This window comes from Ovis canadensis, chromosome 10 (assembly GCF_042477335.2).
Source record: "Ovis canadensis isolate MfBH-ARS-UI-01 breed Bighorn chromosome 10, ARS-UI_OviCan_v2, whole genome shotgun sequence".
NCBI lineage: Eukaryota > Metazoa > Chordata > Mammalia > Artiodactyla > Bovidae > Ovis > Ovis canadensis.
Window position 1 is genome coordinate 28283587 of NC_091254.1, and position 23413 is coordinate 28306999.

Sequence of the window (23413 nt, forward strand, 5' to 3'; positions counted from 1 at the left end):
TTCTTCCTTCTTGCAAAGGTTCTGTTTCCTCTAAGTTGCTTTTTTTTTTTTCCTGTTTGCACGTTTTGGTGTCTGTCTTTCATGAGAGAAACTTTTCTTAAATATCTCATATTCCTTGGCTGTCTGCTGATAATTAAAGAAAGCCAATAGAAAGGGTTGTATGGTGGGGAGAGAGTTGGGGTGGAAGGAGAGTTGACTTGGGATTCACTTTAGGAGTGTTCTAGTTAGGCCTATTCTTTGGGGAACCCCTGATTGAGCACCCCTGTGTTATATTTTTAGGTCAGAATCCCAGGGAAGTCTCCTGAGGTCTCATGTAGGCAGGTTATCACCCTGTGTCCTGGGGCTAGGGGGCAGGGAGAAGAAGGTGACTGTAATTGGTAAATCAATGCAATCTCCCTGATTTCAACACTATGTATGGATAATACTACTTTTTACTTTTCCTGACACCTTCCAATGCAGAAGCCTCTATTTTATCATCTCTACAGAAAAAAAACAAAAAAACAAAAACACCTCCATTTCTATGTTAGAACTGAAGAGGGGCAGTTACCTGCCTGTGTAAAGTTGGGGAGCAGATCTAAACGTTCATCAATACTCCTGATTTTACTCCTATCTTCACTCTCATTTACAAAGGGTTCTTGTTGCTGAAAATTACTGAGCTTCTGTAGAATCCATCAGTGTAAATTCTTCTTTACACTTCTTTACACAATGAAGAAGGCTACTTCTTGATTTCTCCTGTGCTCAATAAGCCACCACTCATTCACAGATTCCACAATGCTATGGTAATTGCCCCATTTCTTTGTTCTTTTAGGTGGGTGATTGTTTTTTCAGAAAGATCACTGAACTGTCATTTTAATGGTGTCTTGAAAAGTACCAGGAACTAAAACATGTATCATCTATAACTGGAAACCTATCTCACTCTTCATCTTTCCACATCGACATTGAAATGGGGATTATTCAACTTTTTAAAGAAAATTTAAACCATTCAGACCAACTCCAGTGTTCACATGGAATTTATTGTTATTCAGTCACTAAGTGGTGTCCAGCTCTTTGTGACCCCTTGGACTATAGCCCGCCAGGCTCCTCTGTCCGTGGGATTCTCCAGACAAGAATACTGGAGTAGGTTGCCATTTCCTCCTCCAGGGGATCTTCCCAACCCAAGGACAGAATCCAAGTCTCCTGCTTTGGCAGGTGGATTCTCTACCACTGAGCTATCAGCCAAGCCCTTAGGTGAAATAGTAAAGCTGGAAAAAGAGCAACTTGGGAATTTAGGTGAAACTGAACCTTATAATTATATATTTTTATAAATCAATATGTCACACTGCCCTAACAATGTGTTCGGCATTGTGGGAAATTAAAATATATCCCTATTTCAGAATAGCATCTAAAAATTCTCAAAAAGGTTAAATATTTAAAAATATTTTAATGATCCTTAAATGGATCATGAGTCTTAAAAAAAGGTATCTGGAGGGGGAAAAACCACCACACAGAAGAGCTGAATGATAAGAGGCAAAGCCAATGGAGGAAAAAGGACTTAAACTCAGTTTTGAAGAACATTAGAAACATTTCTACTGTAGAATCTGCAAAATGTGTATTAGATACAAAGTGATCAATTGATTGAGAAGATTTATTTAATGCAGACCAAGACTGCTGGGAGAATGGAGAAAAAGTTCTTCTACTTAAAATACAGCTGCTCTAAGTCTTTATTCTTAGTTTTTCATCATTGTGGGTCCTTAAAATGTTGAAATTGTTTTTTAAAATTCCAGTTTAGTTCACAACAAACCTGTGAAAAGAAACACGGTGCCATGTTGTACTTTGCAGGATCTTCAGATTTTAAAGTCACACTCCTACAGACATCAAAAACCCCATTATCATTGAAATATGCTCAATCACTAAGTCTTGCCTGACTCTTTGTAACCCCATGGACTGCAGCCCACCAGGTTCCTCTGTTCATGTGATTTCCAAGGCAAGAATACTGGAGTGGGTTGCCATTTCCTCCTCCAAGGGATCTTCCCCACCCAAGGACTGAAATCACGTCTTCTGTGTCTCCTGCCCTGGCAGGCGGATTCTTTAACATTGAGCCACCTGGAAAGCCCAATTTCTGGTAAAGCAATTCTATTACTCTGTGCCTGCAACTCTTTAGTTCCTCATACCATTTCACTGAAATAAACATCTTCACAACACAGTTCTTGATAACACACAGTTTTAAGGAAGATCAGGTGTGCCTTGGCCAGACGGACTCTAATTGGAGGGATATAGATATGAGAAGAAGACTTCCAAGGAGAGCATCCTGCCTGTTTGAAAACGGGATGACGCCCTGCAGAGACCCATGTGCCTTCCCCATTGGGCCCAGGTAGGGCCGGTGGGAGTTGAGTGTGGACAGGCAGTGGGAGAAGTCTAAACGCAGAAGCTCTTCAGAGCCACAGGCTGGGGAAGGGTGTAAAGTACAATGAGCCTGTAACTTGGGAGACAAAGGGGAGACGCAAGCTTTCTGGAGAGGCAGTAATGTCATCAAAGGGATATTTCCCCCGAAATGTAATTTGCTAGTGCTCTACAGGGCAGAAAACCTAGTCACAGGAAACAGGTCAGACCTTAAATAACACAGAGACCCGAGGTCACGCAAGACTGGCCTGGAAGGCCAGGCAGCGACTTGGAGAGAACTCACTGCAGAGATCAGTGAGATGGAGTCGACTCCACTCACAGCATGATGGACTCAGTCCAGGAAGGAGAAGGGGCGGGACTGAATCAGTACCCACGAAAGGACTTACACTGAAGTTGTGTTTCAACAAAAATCCGTGGTCTCCTCTGGCTTTTAACTCAAGAAACCTTTCCTGAGTATCTACTATGTGCGAGGCAGACCGGCTTTGCTCATCACTTTGTCCCGTAACCTTATGAGCTGAATGTAAAAAATTCCAGCTAATTGATTTCACAGACTGATTGATGTTCTTCTGTAAGAACAACAGATTGATTTTTTTTTTATAGACAGCAATACTAATTCTTCCATTATGTTCTTCTCTCTCGGTGCACAGAGTCCAATCGACTTTAGGGCCAAGTCAATGTGAAGAGCAGAAGAGAGGCATTAAGAGAAACAAGGTCCATTAGGTCCAATATTGCCTCAATTACTTTAATTCCATTATTCCTGTTCATATTACTCCTGTAATCGATATTCCCTTTCGGTTATTCATGTTTACCCTTTTCAAACTCACAAGTAATAGGATTATGGTCTTTTGAGCTCAGTGGCAACAGACTTTCATAAATATATTTCTGCATTTGTGATTATCTCCAGATCTGCGGCAGAGAAGTCTTAAATTGAATCAAGTCTTCCAGGGCCATCTCCTGGAGAGATGCAGAGCTTCTTAATGCAATAGCGGTGCTCTTACCTGTTCATTTGTCAGTCACTGTCAAGCCGGGGCCCATACGGCTTCATGGCTTTCCAAGTCTCTTCCCACGTGCCTGCCTTAGGGCGGATAAACTAGCTTTCAGAGTGGACGTTCCAGCTTTTGGTTTAATGTAACCCCCCTCCCTTTGCTGACAGTCATTCTGCCCTGAGAGAGGTCATTCAGATCCTGCATTAACCACTGCTTCTCCCAGATGGCAAGTAATCAATCCCTCGGTTCCACCTCTGTAGCAGCCTTACAAATTACGGGAACTCTGTCTTCCCTCCACTCTTTTCACACACATCAATGCAGTGTCCACTGTTTGCAAGAAGCTGTGCTTTGAGCACAAACAGGACATGTAATAAGTACGTGGCCCTTTCCCTAAGCACCTGCCAGCCCTTCCGAGGGTGTTAAAGAACCGAGTCGTGACATCAGAGAGGCAGGTGTCAACCTGCGTGATGTGGAGAGTCTGTTGAAAGTTCCCCTGCAATGAAGAAAGGATACATTATGAATGGAGAAAAGTGTTCATAGAGGGGATGAATTTAAGTGAGGTCCTGAAGGATGGTGGAGGGAGGATGTTCTGAAGATGGAGCTTGAATGGGAAAGAATGAACTGTGGGTGAGAATCCAAAGTAAGCGAATGTAGCCAGGACTGATGACTTATAGAGTGAATACTGGGGTGACCAAAAGGCTTGTCTGGGTATTTGATGAGACGGTATGAAAAACCCAAATGAACGTTTTGGCCAACCTAGTCAGAGAGGGCACTGAGCTGATCAAGCACCGGCTTAGGAGGGCCTGACTTCCCCTTAGCAGCAGCAAGGCAGGGAAGAGTGTGGCTGGGGATGAGCCTGCTGGCGCGGGCAGCCCTGCTGCTGTGGGCAGCCCTGCTGCTGTGGGCAGGATGGAGGCCAGTACAGGCTGCATACCTGAGATGAGAGGAGGGCTCACAGTGTGCAACACAGCTCCTAGGGGCCGAGGTCCTCTTTGCTCTGTGTCTAGTAAACACTGAGAGCAATGACGACTTCATGCTTATTTAATAATATACCAGGCCCTGTGCTAGTCGTCTTGAAACCATCATCTCATTCCCCACTCACAGTGGCCTGGGGAGACGGGGCAGCTCCTGCCCTCCCGTGGAGCCTCAGCCATCTGGTACTCCAGCAGCATCAGCCACGCAGTGAGGGCCACAAAAATATGAAAGAATTGTAGAAAATTTGACAAAGCTTCCTGAGACCTAAATGTCGGGGGAGCAAGTGATGGAGGGGCATGCCAAGCTTCTGAGCTCTGCGCCAGAAGCCCTCCACTCTTCTTCATGACTTTATTATGAGCTTAAAAGCACTAGGTATTAACTCACAGATTTAAAAGAAACAAAAAAGGAACTGTCAGGAGACAGAGGCAGAAAAAGAACCCAAGGAGAACAAAGGCTAAGATTTGTATCTTAACTTACCCATGCGCAAACATCTTCTGAGAAAGTCTGATAAGATCTTGATTCAAAGCACAAGTTCTTTAATTAAAATACTTTACATGTATCATAAATATACTCTAAAATTTCAGAGGTCTTTAAAAAAACTACTGTTAATTACTAACTAAAAAAACAAAATAATTTTCCCTTTGTTTAAAGATCCGAGTTTCATAATGAATATGTGTACTATTATCAGTTCCACAAAACGCATATATCTGAATTTTCAGAAATCTCAGATTACTGAAATTAGAGTGTAAAATGGAAATAGAGGAAAATACTTAGCAATAGTAAATTAGTTTCTAGTTTTCAAGGCACTTAAGGTTTTATTTCTGGTGTATTTCTCTTTAATGGTAGAGAAGTGTTAGGTACATACAAAATAACCTAGTTATTAAAATAAGATGTATTACAACACAAAAATTATAACAATGCATAATTTAGGCACTCAGTTCAGTTCAGTTCAGTTCAGTTGCTCAGTCATGTCCGACTACTTGCGACCCCATGAATTGCAGCACGCCAGGCCTCCCTGTCCATCACCAACTCCTGGAGTTCACTCAAACTCATGTCCATTGAGTCGGTGATGCCATCCAGCCATCCTCTGTCATCCCCTTCTCCTCCTGCCCCCAATCCCTCCCTGCATCAGGGTCTCTTCAAATGAGTCAGTTCTTCGCATCAGGTAGCCAAAGTATTGGAGTTTCAGCCTCAGCATCAGTCCTTCCAATGAACATCCATTCCATCATCTCCTTTAGGATGGACTGGTTGTATCTCCTTGCAGTCCAAAGGACTCTCAAGAGTCTTCTCCAACACCACAGTTCAAAAGCATCAATTCTTTGGCACTCAGCTTTCTTCACAGTCCGACTCTCACATCCATACATGACTACTGGAAAAACCATAGCCTCGACTAGATGGACCTTTGTTGGCAAAGTAATATCTCTGCTTTTCAACATGCTGTCTAGGTTGGTCATAAGTTTCCTTCCAAGGAGTAAGCGTCTTTTAATTTCATGGCTGCAATCACCATCTGCAGTGATTTTGGAGCCCCCAAAAATAAAGCCTGACACTCTTTCCACTGTTTCCCCATCTATTTCCCATGAAGTGATGGGACCAGATGCCACTAAGCAAGCTGTTTGCTTAGTGGTAAAGAATCTGCCTTCAATGCAGGAGACATGGGATTGATCCTTGGGTCAAGAACATCTCCTGGAGACAGAAATGGCAACTCACTCCAGTATTCTTGCTTGGAAAATCCCATGGACAGAGGAGCCTGGTGGGCTACAGTCTATGGGGTCACAAAAGAGCTGGACACAACTTAGCGACTAAACAACAAAAGCTGTTTAAGGACAGTTTAATGATCGAGATGCAGCTGCTCACTGAACCGGACACATCACTATCAAAGAGCTCTTCCACCATTACTCTGATATGGTCATGGTGTGACCAAAATCAATTGTTTTCATTTATGCCTGTTGACATTCTCACAGACCAAATGAGGAGATTCACATAGTAAGTTTCAGAAGGCTTGCAACAGAGAGTAGTATGCACTTTGATAAAATGGAAAAGATAAGCAAATAGTGGAGGCATGAAGATGAAGTTATACAACCATATATGGTGGCATTTGGTGGAACTCTGCCTGCACGCATTGCGTACCCTGTAAATATGTTATGTAATTTACCAATTTCCTTAGGACTAGTGTCAACATAAAAATGCTAAAATGACTTATTTTCATTTTCACTTTCTCCTGCCTGTCATCATCTTATAAATCCAGTGCTGTCTGGGCCAATGCTATTATTTGGCCATAGGATGGCCTCCGTGGGGTTGAGAAGCCTGGAAGTCAATGACCCCAGCCTGCCTGCTGTGCAGTCTTGGGAAAGTCAAGCTGGAACCCCATGGTCTACAGCACGAGCCCAGGGGCTGACATCAATTCATAGGATCCCTAAAGATGCCTGCTTCATTCCTCGGACCAGGTTCCCATGGCCTTGGACTTCGCTCAGCAGGAGGCTTCCCCTGGGGACAGGAAGGTAAGCCTTTCTGTAAGACTTCCTTTCCTGGAAGTCACAGTAGACACATCCAGAAAGCGCCACCCTTGCAAGAAATAAGGGTTCTCTAAATAAACATCTCTGAGAAATGGACCCTTTAACTGCTATCTGGAGACCAGCATCCTCATAATGTTATCAAATCTAAACACACAAAAGGCTGCAGCTAATAGTCTGAAGCCGAGGAAGCACAGAGAAGAGAGAAGATACAACGGGCGCAGGTCTGTTTCAGGAGCCCGTTTAGAGATGAGAGCTCTGGAACAGAATGTTAAATTTAATAAGTGCAAAGTGATACAGCTGGAAAGAAAGAACAGCCCGGCTAAGTATGATTTAAATGGTTTTGAATTAGCTGGAAAGATACCTTGATGTTCTGATAGCGGTACTGTGTAAACTGGCAGCTCAGCCTGAGATGTGACAGAGAAAGCGGGCCGGGCTCGGGCAAAATGCTACCTTTTAGAAATTGTCTACTTGCTCTTACTTTTAAAGGGACGACTCTTATCCCATTTAGGATGCTGTTGAACTTGGACTCTCCCGAAAGTTCGAGCTTGCTGAGGACGACGGAGTAGAAGGCCTGTCTGCTCCTGGTCACTGCGCTTTACTTTTGCCAACTGAATTTGACCATGGTAGTTACCGTCTCTGCCATTCGCTCATTCAACTAATATTAAGCAAGAAGCCTGGTTCTAGTTTCTTCAGGGCAAACCAAAAGGAATGAATTTGCCTTTTCTTAGACAATGTTATGGGCTGATTTTATGTATCCCCCAAAGATATGAAAGTCTTAATTAAATGTGGCCTCATTTAGACATAGAATCTATGCAGATGGTTAAATTATGAGAAAAGTCATGAAAGGCATCTCTAATTCAATATGATAGGTGTCTTTAGAAGGGGGGAAGTTTGAACATGGAGATAGACAATTCAAAGACACAGGAAGAAGATGGCCATTCATAGGCCAGGGAACACCTGAGGATACCAGAAGCTGGGACAGGCCAGGACCACATTCTCCCTTACAACTTCCAGAAGGGACGAAGCCTGCTGACATTTTGATTTCAGGTTTCTGGCTTCCAGATGACAAGTGTCTGTTGTTTGAGCCATCCAGCCCTTGTTACTTCGTTACAGCTGCCAGAGAAAACAAATACAGACTGATGCCAATGACAAAATTGCCATGGTAAACAGAACTCCTGTGGGGGTCTATCCACAGATCGTCAATGGGGCCAGGTGCAGTACTGGACCAGAGGCTACCACCATCGACATCCGTTCCATCAAGGCCACCAAAGAATAAAGATGGTCTACATCCTACACAGAGATTGACCCAATGGGAACTGTTTAATCCTCTAAAAAGATGATTAGAAAGAAAGACGCAATAAAGGTTAATGGAAAATTAATCCTGGTGACCTATTTGGGCAAATCAAAGTTGTGGGACATACATTTATTTAAAAGGAAAACGCAAAGACTCTCTATAGAAGGGCAACTTCAGATAAGGGAACAGAGATAAGACTTTAATTAGAAGAGTCTTTGGTGTTCACCCATTTACATCAATGTTGAAAAGATAAAAGCCTTCTGATAAGGTGATAAAGATGAACAATCATAAGAAGTCTATGTTAGCTCTGTAGAAGATGGAGAGAGAGTTCTGGTGACCAGTCCTGTTTTTTCCCTGGTTGTCTACAAAGGTACTCTGTTGTAGAGACTCTGAGATGCTTCCAAAATGTGCACTAATTCACTGAGACCACCCATGACTGGCCCTCTGCACGCTGGTTATCAGTGAGTAGAACACACACAAGAGAATGATGTCAACTGTATAATGAAATTGAATGTTGTCTCAAACAGTGACAGGCAAATGCCACTGGTCACGCCGTGGCCTGCGGTACTCACCACTCCTTTACCTGAACATGATGAGCACGTTCTCCTCCAGGGATTATAAAGACGGCATCATACTGGCTGCGGATAACCTGGAAAATAAAGGCTGCCTTGTTAGAGAAGACTTCCAGCTTCAAACTCAGAGATCTGTTGGAACATATGTAGGCAGAGGCGAGGTTTCGCTTGCAAAATTCAAGCTGAACATTGCCGTTTCCTACTTGCTGCCATTCTAATTGACTGTCCTTGGAGAACTTCTCTGCTTGGTCACAATCAATAAATGTGAAGGTCTCATAAACACAGCCCTTGAACTGCTGATCTTCCAAAGAATATTTCTGCTTTAGAAGTCATCCCTGTTGCTAAAGTAGCTACACCAGGGCCAGGGCCTCCCAAATCTGGAAAAGCCTAAATAAATAAAGCTGTATATTAAGAGGAGTACAACCTAAAGGATCATTTGGAAGTAGTTTGCGGGGCTGGTCAGTATAGGGTTTCTCTGTTTAAGTGTGGGAAAGATTTCTCACAAATTTGCAAGCTGAAATACGAGTTAGGTACTTATAAGTTTTCCCCCTAGGAAGTCTGCTGTTCTGCAAACTATAGAAATGCATCTAGGTATTTTCATAGAATAAATCCCAACTTTATTTACTAGAACCATTTTGAAAATCCTGTTACTCAAGTCGGGTCTACCGACCAGCAACCTCAGCATCCCCAGAGAATGAGAAATGCTCAAAACTCCTGAAACAGAATCATCATTTTCACAAGATCCTCACGTTAAGTCCTATGCACACTCATGTCTGAGAAGCATAGCTCTGAAGTGCCTCATGCATATGGCCTGCAATTACAAGACTTAACAAGAAACAGGCTGCCTGAAACTTCAAGACCATCCTCTGGTGTCCAGGAGTGAATGGAATCATAATCCATTAATTATAGCTGAATAAACTCCTCAGGAGCCCCTTACTGCTGGCTAAATCAACTTTTCCTTTTCAGAACAGATCGGCTAATGGTACAGATACGTAAAAGCATAGCTCATTCTAGAAGAATTTGCTTTTATACTCATAAGACAACCACCACAGCCATTCATTTATTCCATGACCAGTTAGTGAACATCTATTCAGATGCTCCATAATAACTAAAACAGGCTTCCCTGGTGGCTTAGCGGTAAAGAATCTGCCTGCCAATGTAGGATGTGGGTTCCATCCTTGGGTTGGGAAGATTCCCTGGAGAAGGAAGTGGCAACCCACTCCAGTATTCTTGTCTGGAGAATTCCATGGACAGAGGAGCCTGGCGGGCTACAGTCCATGAGGTCACAAAGAGTTGAACATGACTTCGGGACTAAACAACAACAACAATAACCAACATGGGCAAAGAGTCCAGAATGTGCAGAAGGCTAGGAATTACAATAGGAATGAGAGCTCTAGTCAGGAAAGGTCAGGACCAGAAGCCAGCGTGCAGAGGAGGCCAGGGGTGCTCACTTTAGAAAGCACCTGACCAGACCTGGAACATCGTGAAGGCTTCCTGCCCACCTTCAGGCACAGTGAGTGTGGCTCTGGATTAGGGCAAGTCCCCAGCCCAGCAATGAACAAGTCAACTACCTTACTTAGAGAAAAATATTGGTCTGGAACTGTATCGGGTTTTTTCCCAAGCGCTTTGAATATTTGTACGCATGAGCTCTAAATGCAGCAATGCTCAGCAAGAGTTTTTCCCTTTCAACTCTCCTACCTGTACACAAGGAAGGATAGCAGACGTTAAATGCAAGCAACCCTGACTCAGAAGTCTGCCCGACACTGAGAGCGGCAGGGAAGACAGAGCCGGGTCTCGCGGGGGCTCTCTGATCACATAGAGTGCAACCGCAACCAGCGACACGGGGAGACATAAACAGAACGGCATTGAAGTTAACACAAAAGTCAGGCAACTGTCTGCTGGGAGGGACCCTGGCTATTTGGCGGGTGCACTGCTGGGACCAACTGACGGCTCTTGGGGAGACCACCATGTACACACCTTTCTCTGTGCCTGGCTCCTCTCTCCGCATTTAAATCGCTCTCATCCTGTCTCCTTCCCCCTCGCTTCCGCTTCCTCTGACTCATTCTCCTCCTTTACCACCTCCAAGTGCCCTCCCACCTCTCATCTCACTCTCTTTCCCCCCTTTTCAATCTGCCTGCTTTCTCACCCGCTCCTGCTATGAGATGAAGGAGAAGAGGAAGAGAAGCGAGGAGGGCGGAGCATCTTTCTCCCTTGCCCACCTTGACCTCGCTTCCCTTTTCTCTGCTAACATTCCCACGCTCCTTTTCCCTCTTCCTTCTTCATTTGTTTTCATTGCAGTCTAACTGCTTTACAATATTGCATTAGTTTCTGTTGTACAACAACGTGAATCTGCTATATGCATGCATGTGTCTCCCCGCTCTGGGACCTCACTCCCCACACCCTCCCCATCTCGGTCATCACAGAGCTTCAGGCTGAGCTCCCCGTGCTGTGGAGCAGCTACAGCTGGCTCTCTCCTTTTACGCTACTGCACACACAGCAGTGTACACATGTCCATGGGCCTCCCAGTTTGTCCCATCCTCCCTCCCCAACCCTGTGTCCACACGTCCATTCGCCACGTCCGCATCTCCGCTGCTGCCCTGCAAACAGGCTCAGCGGTACTGTCTTTGTAGACTCCACATATATGCCTTCCTATATGATATCTGCCTTTCCCTTTCTGACTTGTTTCACTCGGTATGACAGGCGCTAGGTTCATCCACATCTCTGCAGATTTCTTTGTCTTTCCCCTCTGCCGTGTTCTCTCTTTTCCTAGGATTGAACCTGTCATGAGTGTGTGCCCAGGCCTCCCAGGCACAGAGCTTGGAGGTCACCGCACCACGGCTGGACTCCTCTGCTGTCGCGTCATCACACTTGAAGTTCACACATCCTCCCAACCAGCTGCCAGGTCAACAGTTGAGAAAGGAAAAAAAAAAAAAAAACACACACACACTTTAAAAATGCAATAAGCTAGCATTTTCTTAGCAGTCTTTAAGATGTGGAACAATGCTGAACTATTCAGCTTCTGTGCGCAAAGGGTACAGAGACGTAAAATATACCCAGTTAAAGGGTTTCATTCTACCACTGGTTTTTCCTAAGGACACTCCCTTCAACCTGCCATGACTCCAACCCTTTCCTTAGTGTCGCCTGACCCCTCTTTGTGCCAATCACCCAAACCCTCCAGGAATGATTGAAACCTGCCTCGTCACAGGCCAGAGTTCCCAGAGTGCTTCCCGAGAAAGACGCAGCGCAGCAGACAAAAAGGCTCCGTGAACACCCCGTCAGGAAGCCTCACCAGTTACAGCTTAATAAATATATGAAGATTATTATAATACAGAAAATGTCTGGTGCCACCACTTCCTGCATGAAATGTACTTAGGAAGTACTCCACAGAGTAGGCTGTGATATGGCAATCTCACACATACTCTCGGAATTACAGAAAAGCCATTTGGCTTCCTTTATGTTTTTCACTCTTATTTTCACCCCTGTGAACCCTCAGCAAAGCTCCAGACAACTCTGCTCAGTTCACCCTTTTATTTCAGAGAGTGGACACAGTATGTGCCCCTGGCATAGAGTATATGCTCCCCAAATATCCGAGGAATGAGTTAATTAACCGAAGAATCAACTGATCAATCAATATCAGCCTAAGACACGACGGAATTAGGCAGCCGGAGGGAAACACTATGGCACATGGGTGCGCTTTGAAAATCTACCCCAGGCTTTTTCCACTGGCCCTAATCATAAAGTCAGCCTAGCGTAGTGGATGCAACTCACCTCCACGAAGTCAAAGGGGCAGAGGGACTGACCGCGGAGGGATACTGAGCGGTCAGATGTGACAACTGCCGTTCTAATAGCAAATGGGCAACTAGAAAAACTCTATAGAACTGACAAAAGTTCTCCAAAAAAAAAAAAAAATTATAATGATAACGTGGCCCAGGATAAATCAGTCAAGCCCTCCATGTATCCCTGCATGACACTGTGCCCCTGCCCTATCATCCAGGATGCTCTCATCACACTTTCACACGCCTGCAACAGTGTCTGAGTCAGGCTAGCAGTGAGGACCAGGTCACTGGTCACCAAGATTTCCTTCCAACAAGGCTCCAGAATGGGTTCACTTTGCAGACCAGGAAAGGGATTGCAATCCTATCTTAGAAAAGGGGAAGAGAGAGATGACAGATTCAACTAGGTTGAAACTAGTCCCGCCTCTCTGGATTCATATGAGAATTCAGGGGCCAGGTCAGCTGGTCCCCCAAATAGGAAGCCACTCCATATCAACCAACAAGAGTTAGAGAAGAGCCAGCCTCATCGGCAGTGTTGTTGTTACATCTGGCTCTGACTCTCTTAGTGTATTTCATTACAAATAATCAACACTCTTCCCAAGTCAGCAGGCACTTTCTTCGTGTTTAAAAATCACAAGTGGTTCTTTTGAACACTAGCAGCATTCAGTTCAGTTTAGTTGCTCAGTTGTGTCTGACTCTTTGTGACCCCATGGTCTACAGCACACCAGGCCTTCCTGTCAATTACCAACTCCCGGAGCTTGCTCAAACTCATGTCCATCGAGTTGGTGATGCCATCCAACTATCTCATCCTCTGTCGTCCCCTTCTCCTCCTGCCTTCAATCTTCCCCAGCATCAGGGTCTTTTCCAAGGAGTCAGTTCTTCACATCAGGTGGCCAAAGTATTGGAGTTTCAGCTTCAGCATCAGTCCTTCCAATGAACACCCAGGACTGATCTCCTTTAGAATGGACTGGTTGGATCTCCTTGCAGTCCAAGGGACCCTCAAGAGTCTTCTCCAACATCACAGTTCAAAAGCATCAATTCTTCAGCGCTCAGCTTTCTTTATAGTCCAACTCTCACATCCATACATGACTATTGGAAAAACCATAGGTTTGTCTAGACGGACCTTTGTTGGCAAAGTAATGTCTCTGCTTTTTAATATGCTGTCTAGATTGGTCATAACTTCAGCAGCATTAACACCATTAAAGTGATTGAGCTGAGATGGTGACACCTCCAGAAATCCATCCAATTATCCTGTAGAAAGAGCCTCCTATGTTAACTTTTAACTCCATTGCCCCTCTGACCTGAAACAGTTTTAACAAACGCCCTGCTTTCTGAAAAGAAAGATGTGACCTTGTAAGGAAGAAACTTTGACAACTCTAGCTAGAATGAATGCATTTTCATTTACCTCTGACCCAGAGTAAAATATCTCAATGACCCATCAATGGAAAAAAGAATAAAATATCTTAAAATAATCCTTAGATATGACATGTATCACTACCTCTGCATATCATGAGACCTAGATTTGTTACCATTCAACAGAGTGCTTTCTAATAGTGAGGAATTGAGGGAAAGGCAGCAAGATTTAACGCTTTCTCCTCCTAAATTTCATTTTGAGGTTTCAAGCAATATAGTTTCCTACCTATATAAAGCCCATAGCTCTACAATTTCAGTGTTAACTATACATGACTGTAAATATTTTGAGGAAAAAATAATAGTTGTATTTGCCATCTGCATCCACTCCGTAAAGGTGTGCAAGTGCATGTATCCTAAGTCGCTTCAGTCGTGTCCAGCTCTTTGGGACCCCATGGACTATAGCCTGCCAGGCTCCTCTGTCCATGGGGATTCTCCAGGCAAGAATACTGGAGTGGGCTGCCATGCCCTCCTCCAGGGGATCTTTCTGACCCAGGGATCAAACCCAGGTCTTTTATGTCTTCTGCACTGGCAGAGGGTTCTTTACCACTAGTGCCATTTGGGAAGCTTCCCCCTAAAGGTTTACTGCTATGTTTTTGCGCTGGGCCCTTAAGGATGGCAAAGGGAGGGGGTATGAATCTGTGATCACCCACAGCCAATCCTCAGTGCAGTCTCCCCCTCTGATTAACAGCATTGCTTTTCCAGATCAACTCCCTGTTCAGTTGACTGGCATCTCAACATGTGCGGATTTCTTCCAATCTCACCTCAATAAGCTACTGCTTGCGGGAGGATAAAAACCCACTTCCTTCCACATTTGTGGGCCTGTGTGTATTTGGGTGTTCATCTCTCATACGATTTCCAAGTTGGAACTCTAGATCAAGTAGACAAAATAGTGGGTATGCAACAAGAACTATAGCATGAAGGCAGATCAAGGAAGGGGGAGCCCTTCCCACCACTTCTACCACATCTCTGAAAGAGAGAACCCCCTCCCAGTCCCGAGATCCCGTGAATGGCAAGGAGATCCAACCAGTCCATCCTAAAGGAAATTAGTCCTGAATATTCACTGGAAGGATTGATGCTGAAGCTGAAACTCCAATACTGTGGCCACCTGATGTGAAGAACTGACTCACTAGAAAAGACCCAGATGCTGGGAAAGATTGAGGGGAGGAGGAGAAGGGGATGACAGAGGATGAGATGCCTCAATGGCATCACTGACTCAATGGACACGACTTTGAGCAAGCTCCGGGAGTTGGTGATGGACAGGGAAGCCTGGCTTGCTGCAGAACGTGGGGTCGCAAAGAGTCAGACAAGACTGAGTGACTGAACTGAATCTCTAGATCCTGCCAAGCCCTCCATTAAACAGACCTTCCTGAGGGAGGGGTCTGGGTGAGCACCACTGTAAGAGATGACCACGTATTTCCATAGTTTACGAGGATAAAGCAATTACAGCTTCAGTCATTCGTGAATAAAGCCTCTTTAACATTTTAATGAGAACATTAAACTCAGCTGCACTCGGTTTGGCCTCTCTAGAAAGTCTGTTAGCCTTGGAGAAAGTTTCTTTAAGAAGCAGTAATGAAATTCCAGGTTCTCTGCTCCACCGCCCCCCGCCCCGAGGCAAGCCTGGGCCACAAACTCTGGCTGCACAATGACTCTCCTGAAAGAACCCATATATTCTGATAAGGCTACAGTTTGGCAAATGAGAGAAGGCATCTGGAGAAATACCGTCTCCTCTGCAGTATTCGTGCGCTTGTGTGTGCTCACTCATTTTATATCTGACTTGTCCCCTAATTCGCTTTTTATGTTATACACAGCTTGGAGTACAATGTGCAACTCAATAAATGTTCAATCATACTTTTCTGCTATTTTCCCTTAATCATTTTTCTACCGCCTCTGTGCTCCTTTGCGATGTGACGGATTCCCACTAAGGCTCCCAACTGCCGCTTGCCTGGAGGCCCATTAAATTCGGCAGACAACCAAGAGAGCTTCAGGTGCAAAAGGTGAGCGAGAAATAACTCTCAGACTCAGTGACTTAACACGAACATCTGCCTCTTCCTCCAGACAAAACCTGGAGCTGTGCGAATGAAAGAGTGGGTCACCTCAAAGACCAAGTATGGGAGAAGAGCGAAGCTAACAGGGGCTCATCTATTCGGGTCACTGATGCGTTCAATCCTTCCAACATTTCCTGAGCATCTTCTATGCACTAGCCTGTTTTAGATACTCAGCTGCAGCCAGAAGGCAGACAAGACCTCCACTCCCACAAAACTTGAGATCCTGTGGGAGAGACAGGCGGTAAACAATAAAAGAAGATGTCAGAGGGTAGCAAGTGCTAGGAAAAACATACAGAGGGTGATATGATACGAGAGGCTAGTTAAGTAGGGTGGACAGGAAAAGGCAAGCAGAGTGAAAAGCTATAGCAAGAAACAGAAGGTCATAGAAAGACGCGGGGGAATCTTAAAGGCATAGCACTAAGTGAAAGAAGCTAATCTGAGGAGGCCACCCACTGTATGATTCCCACTGTATGACATTCTAGAAAAGGCAAAACTAGAATGGAGACAATAAAAGGATCAGTGGTTGCTGGGGATGCGAAGAGGGTGAGATAAACAGGAGGCACACAGGGGATTATTAGGGCAGTGAAACTTCTGTATGATACTATTGCGTGGGCCAACAGGTTCATTTGAGTTTTTCCCATAAGATGTAATGGGAAAACCCTAATGACGTTTTTGGCCAGGCAAGTATATAATGGTAGACACGTGTCATCATCCATTTTTCAAAATCCACAGAATGTGCGACACCCTATGAGTGAACCTGAGGTTAACTATGGACCTTGGGTGATGGTGACATGTCGGTGTAGGTTCACCAGCTGTAATAAATGTATCGCTCTGGTAGGGGGTGTCCATAGTGAGAAAGACCATATAATGTGGGCGGGAGACATATGAGAATGCTCTGTACTTTCTCCTCAATTTTGCTGTAAACCTAAGATTGAGCTAAAAAGACAAAACCTATGTTCTAAAAAATCCTTTGGGATTTTCCTGGTGGTCCAGTGGCTAAGACTCTGTGCTCCCAATGCTGGGGGCCCAGGTTTGATCCCTAGTCAGGGAACTCGATCCCGGGTGCCACAACTAAGCCCAGGAGTAGACAAATAAGTAAATAAAAATTTAAAAATATTAAAATGAATATAAATTTTAAAATCGTCACAATAAGAAAGTGTGGGGTGTTGAAGAATGAAAAGCGGTAAAGCTTCGCTAGAGCACGGTAAACCAGGCAGGAAGGAGAGAGCCACCAAGGAAGCCAAGGAGGTCATGGTTAGAAGTGTGAATTTCCTTCTAGAAGCATCAGGGGCCACTGGCTAGTCTGAAGCCGGGCTTGTCATCACGTGCTTTCCGTTTCTCAAAAGTCACTCGGGTTCCCGCGTGGAAGATGGATGGGTGACAGCGAGGAATCAACAGAGGCTGATGAGAGTGGTCGAGGGCGGCAGGGGTAGCAGGGGGTGGATCTGAAATACGCTTTGAAAGAAGACCTGGCAGAATTGGTCATGGATAGACTGGAAACAGGAGGTGAGGGAGAAAGAGAAACCAAAGGTGATTTCTGAATGGGAGGGGCGACCATTCACAGGGATGGGGAAGACCCCTGGGAAACCACCTATGGGGACCACACTAGGCGCACGTGAAGCCCAGAGGAAGTACTGGGGCTTCAGGCTCCCCGAGGGAACTCCAGGTCACCTTGCTTGACCTCTGCCTTAACGTGAAGGGCAGATGCCTGTGTGCGTGTGATACCCACACTCACAGATATGGGTGTATGCAAAGATGCACCGTGTTTAAGAGACGGGCTTTGCAATTCAAAGCAAATCTGAAATCGTTTCAACAATCAAGAGATAAAGTGTAGGAGTTGTGTTACTGTGGTCGTTTTTTCCATTAGTGTGCAAGGGAGCTGAGGACAAATGAGGTGAAGCGTCTTGGCGGCGGCCACACAGCCAGGGATCAGCAGAGCTGACACTAGGAACCAGGTCTCCTTGAAGGAATTCACACCACCTGTCACACTCTCTGTAAATCACCTGGAATGTGCAGGCGCCCACGAGCCCCGCTCTCCGTGTGGGAACACACGCCTGGGGTGACGGAAGGGTGGGGGTGTTGTGGTCTCGTTTCCTTGAGCTCATCCTGTCTGGACGCTCCTGAAATCATCGCTACAGCATGGCTGACAAGCTACAGAAAATCAATACCACGCAGGCCAACCTCACAGAGAGCAAATCAAATATTCGAGTGCAACGTGATGCCGATTTTTCAACAGACGTTTTAATTATGAACACGCCCTGCAGAAACCTCCTTGGGGTGCCACACACGGAGCGTCCTCAGAAACTAAAGAAGCTGGCCTGACACCACCTCTCCAGGACTTCCTCCCCTGTGTCTTGGGTTTCCCCAAGAACACCAGGAGCACTGAACACATTTGAGAAAGAGGAAAAAGTGAAGTGCTGGCAGGTCGGGGTTTTTTGCAGTATCATTTAAAGGAGGAAAATTCAACTAGATGGAATCACCCCTAAAATCATTCTGATCATATCTAAAGAAGACAGAGGGCAGGCCTGGGAGGGCTGGGCATGCTCTCTCATCTGCATACCACCTCACAGGACTTCAAAACAGCCTCTGCTTGGCCACTTCCCTGGTGGTCCAGCGGACAAGACTTCGCCTTCCAATGTAGAGTGTGCAAGTTTGATCCCCGGTTGGGGAGCTGAGATCCCACATGCCTGGTGCCAGAAAACTAAAACGTAATATTGTAGCAAATTCAACACTTGCTCACTCACTGCAGTCCTGTCTGACTCTGCGACCCCATGGACCATAGCCTGCCAGGCTCCTCTGTCCATGAGATTTCCTAGGCAAGAATAGTGGAGTGGTTTGCCATGCCCTCCTCCAGGGAATCATCCTGACCCCAGGATCGAACCCGTGTCTCCTGCATCTCCTGCATTGCAGGCAGAGCCTTTACTGCTGAGCCACCAGGAAAGCCCAACATATTCAAATAAAGACTCTAAAATTGGTTCACATTAACAACAACAACAACAAAAGACTGTGCTCCCACTGCAGGGGGTACAGGTCCGATCTTTGGTTGGAGAACTAAGACGCCACGTGGGGTGCAGCCACAATAAAAATGTCTCTCCTTTTTCCATCTACCGGGCTCTCCTTCATCATCCACCAGGCTCTCTTCTGAAGCTGTGAGGTCTCCCACCTCGCCATTTCAAAGTTCGAAAGGGAAACAGTGAGGGGGGCGTCTGCCTCTGTGTTTCTTGCTGTGAGTCGCACACTCCCTGCTCTTACTGAATGTGGCTTGTTTGTGTATTGTTGATTTGCAGACTTCCTCTCCGCTGCTTCTGTCTACTAATGTGTTTCTGAAGGACCCCTGCATGGTAGGCAGAGCCCCGCTAACAGACAACGGGGCCAGTGTGAATGGGTGCACCCTAACCTGACTGAGAACACGCAGAGAAGGAGATTTGGGAGAAAGCAGTTTGAGATGCTTGGTCAGCAGCATCCTGTCCTCCAAGCTGGAGATTTAGAAATTCATCTGTCAGGGTTAAAACCACATGGCACAATGGGACTCCCTCCCCCTTCAATACTGGCTTTCTTTCCAAAGCTTTCACGAAGGCACAGAGGACCGACAGGCTCTCCACACACGCCAAAGGGGGGGTGGACACTCGCTCTATTGTTCAACAGACGCTCAGGCGGCTCCCTGTCGGAAACTCCCCGCTGGTTCCCACCACAGCTCCATTCCCATCAAGTTTCTCCACCGGGCCCCATCACGCTGTGAACCCCTCTCTGCCCTGCAGAACCCTTTGTCCTGCCTGAAAGTGAAAGTGTTAGTCGCTCAGTTGTGTCCGACTCTTTGCGACCCCATGGATTGCAGCCCGCCAGGCTCCTTTGTCCATGGGATTCTCCAGGCAAGGAGACTGGAGTGGGTAGCCATTCCCTTCTCCACAGGACTGTCCCGACCCAGGGATTGAACCCGAGTCTCCAACACTGCAGGCAGATTCTTTACCATCTGAGGGGACAGATCCGAGGATGGAATCTTTACCATCCAGGGAATGCCTGGACACGTCATTTTCTTAACTCCATTTTCTCATATCAGTGAAGTTTTCTTGCTTTTTTTGTTTTTTGATGCTGTGGTGATTGAGATTTGCAAAGAGAGTTCAGAAAAGACAGATGGCAAGAGTGAAGGGCAACCTGGGGATAATTCAGAGAGGACTCAATTCAGACGGTCTGCGCCTAGGAAAAGCCCAAGCTGGTGATCAAGATGGGCTGATGGGGGGAGGCCTGGGGAGCAGACAGGGACATAAGTAGTAGTGACTGAAAACAAGTGGGTGAGATACCAAGGGCGGCATTCTAGACAGTGGGCTTTCAAAACCCCTTTGGGACACCTTAGAGGTAACTTTGGAGGCTAGAAGCAGAAGGCTACAGGATGCCTGGGGTCCCTGACACAGGAGATGGTGAGGAACACAGTAGGTAATAAGGCAAATGCTCACACTCATCTTCTTAAGCGTCAAAACAACCTCTCTCAACAGCTCTATTTCTTGTCTTTCCATCACAGCTGGAGCCTGACGTCAAATGCTCTTTTATCCTCATAAGACACCTGAGACCCGGCCTGCCAATTATCAGAGTGATGATCCTATCGCTACACAATTAGACACTACAGCTTTTCTGCCAATCACTTCTCACATCTATTGTCATTTAATTCTCACCACACCATGTGACATGCATGTTTGCGTGCTCAGTCATGTCCAACTCTTTGCGAGCCCATGGACTGTGGCAGCCAAGCTCCTCCATCCACAGGATTTTCCAGGCAAGAATACTGAAGTGGGTTGCCATGCACTAATCCAGGGGATCGTCCTTACCCAGGGATCAAACCCACGTCTCTTGTGTCCATTGCATTGGCAGGTGGACTCTTTACCACTGAGCCACCTAAGAACCACGACATGACTTGTACAAGCACTATTAAATCAATAAATCCAGGTACAAAGAGATTTAAAACTGTGCCCATTTCCACCCCAAGTGAAAGAGCCTTCACTCAAACCCAGGTCTTGTGACCTGAGATCCTATGCTTTCTAGAAGATGCTGTTAGTACAGTTCTTGTTCTTTACATCCATGTGCTGTGAATTTTACTCATTGAGGTTTGGTTGGGCTTTCCCGATGGCTCACGGGTAAAGAAGGTGCCTGCAATGCAGGATACACGGGAGAGGCAGGTTCGAGCCCTGGGTCCGGAAGATCTCTGGAGAAGGGAATGGCAACCCACTCCAGTATTCTTGCCTGGAGAATCCCCATGGACAGAGGGGCCTGGCAGTCTACAGTCCATGGGGTCTCAAAGAGTCGGACATGACTGAGTGACTAAACACAGGCTTCACTGCTTCAGAATTTCTGAAGCAATCACCATTATCAAGTGATACCCCACTTACCTGGAACTAGGAGATGCTATGACAAATATGTACCCAATATCATACAGGGTGCCAAATGGGGAAGCTACCAGTCCAGAGGAGGAGAAAAAGAAAGCTTGCTTTTGCTTAGTCATGAGGCCTTGGAGCACCAATTTCATACCACTATGCATACCACTATTAATTAAAAAATTAATCTGCTAACTATAAATGATTTCATTGTTTTGTGGCTAAGCAATATTTTTAATTAAAAAAAATCCCCCCAAATATAAGAAATATGATCTGAAAGTAACAATACTGGGTCTATGATGGTGTGTGCGTGCTTAGTTGCTCAATCGTGTTCGATGCTTCGAAACCCCATGGATTGTAGCCCACCAGGCTCCTCTGTCCATGATATTTCCCAGACAAGAATACTGGAGTGGGTTGCCATTTCCTTCTCCAGGGAATCTTCCCAACTAAGGGATCAAACATGGTTCTCCCACATTGCAGGCAGATTCTTTACCATCTGAGCCACCTGGGAAGCTTGCTCACACTAAATGTTCCCAGATTTTGACATTTTGACCATGGTTTTCATTTCTTCCTGTGGTCAGTGGTTTCATCCCCTGGAAGGCATGAGACACTGGGGAATTAAGAAAAAGTCCTCGTCATCTTCAGAGTTTACCAGACCTCATTCTCAGGAGATTTCTCATCTGTTTCTGCTTCATGACACATATGTTTGCTAAGAGCTTGAAAGAGGGCCCATAGCTTTCCTAGACCAAGGAGTACTGCTCTATCCTTAATGCCTTCCACATAGAAGGCACTCAACAAACACCTATAAAGTGAATTAACAGAGTACATAGTATGCAACCTTTGTCCTCACCATTTTCTATCTGAAGACTTTATTCTAATCCATGACTAGGCCCCTTACTTGTTTGAGGCAGTGCTATCTCATCTGCAAAATCAAACAGTTGGGTAAGGGATCTCTAAGATCACGTTCAACATTCATCTTCCATGATCCTATACTCCTGTGCACCTGTGTATGTTCCAGGTTATAGAGCTGTTGGAAACCCGATCACTAGGTAACTGAGATCAGAGACACAATGAATAAACAGTGCATCCTTCACCCTCTAATCCAGACGTCCTCACAAGGAGATATTATCCTTGTACCACGGCAACAAATACAGAAAGAATGAGCTCTCTTATTTCTTTCTCTCATCCCTAACATCATACATAACAGTAGAAAGACTGACCTTGGGATGTAAACATATCGATCCATTTTTTTCCCCGTGCCAAGTGTTCATAAGTGAAAAACTAGTCTGTCTCCAAAGCAGTCAACTGCATTCAGGCCAATAAAACTTAAAAGGAAAATTTTTTTTTTCCTAACAACCAAATCTAGCAATTTCGCTGACCTTGGGCAAGTTACTTAACCTTTCTGATCCTGCATCTTCATCAGCATGGTGGTGCTAATGAAGGACCTAGTTAGTGCTGCTATAGGGATCAGCTGAGTAACTTCTCTGATGGCATTAAGAGCTGGTTCCTGCATCATGATCATCATCTGTACGAACACACAGCCCATGATTTTACATGTTTCATTGTCCTATTGAGTAAAATTATAACAGATTCTAGGAAAGAAAATGAATTAAAAAAAAAAAAAAGACAACCTGGAAAACTATTCCATTCAGTTAAGTTGCTCAGTCGTGTCCAACTCTTTGTGACCCCATGGACGCCAGGCCTCCCTATCCATCACCAAACTCCCAGAGTTTACCCAAGCTCATGTCCACCGAGTCAGTGATGCCATCCAACCATCTCATCCTCTGTCGTCCCCTTCTCCTCCTGCCTTCAATCTTTCCCAGCATCAGGGTCTTTTCAAATGAGTCAGCTCTTCGCATAAGGTGGCCAAAGTATTGGGAGCTTCAGCTTCAACATCAGTCCTTTCAGTGAATATTCAGGACTGATTTCCTTTATGATGGACTGATTGGAAAACTATTGGGTTGGCCAGAAAATTGTTTGGATTTTTCCATAAGACAGGAATAACTGGAACAAACTTTTTGGCCAACCTAATACTTTCCCAACAATTTTCATTATTCTTCTGTCTTCCTAATGAATGTTAACAACATCTATCCTCAGAGT

General features: G+C 45.4%; 1 protein-coding gene across 1 annotated transcript in view; it reads right to left on the reverse strand.

The window, feature by feature from the left end:
- Positions 1 to 23413, reverse strand: part of LOC138446987 (adenomatous polyposis coli protein 2-like) — a 325030-nt gene that overhangs the window by 177108 nt on the left and 124509 nt on the right. The window contains exon 5 of the mRNA XM_069602483.1: positions 8731 to 8796. Within this exon, the coding sequence (XP_069458584.1) occupies positions 8731 to 8796 (66 nt within the window). The remainder of the gene's footprint in view (positions 1 to 8730; positions 8797 to 23413) is intronic.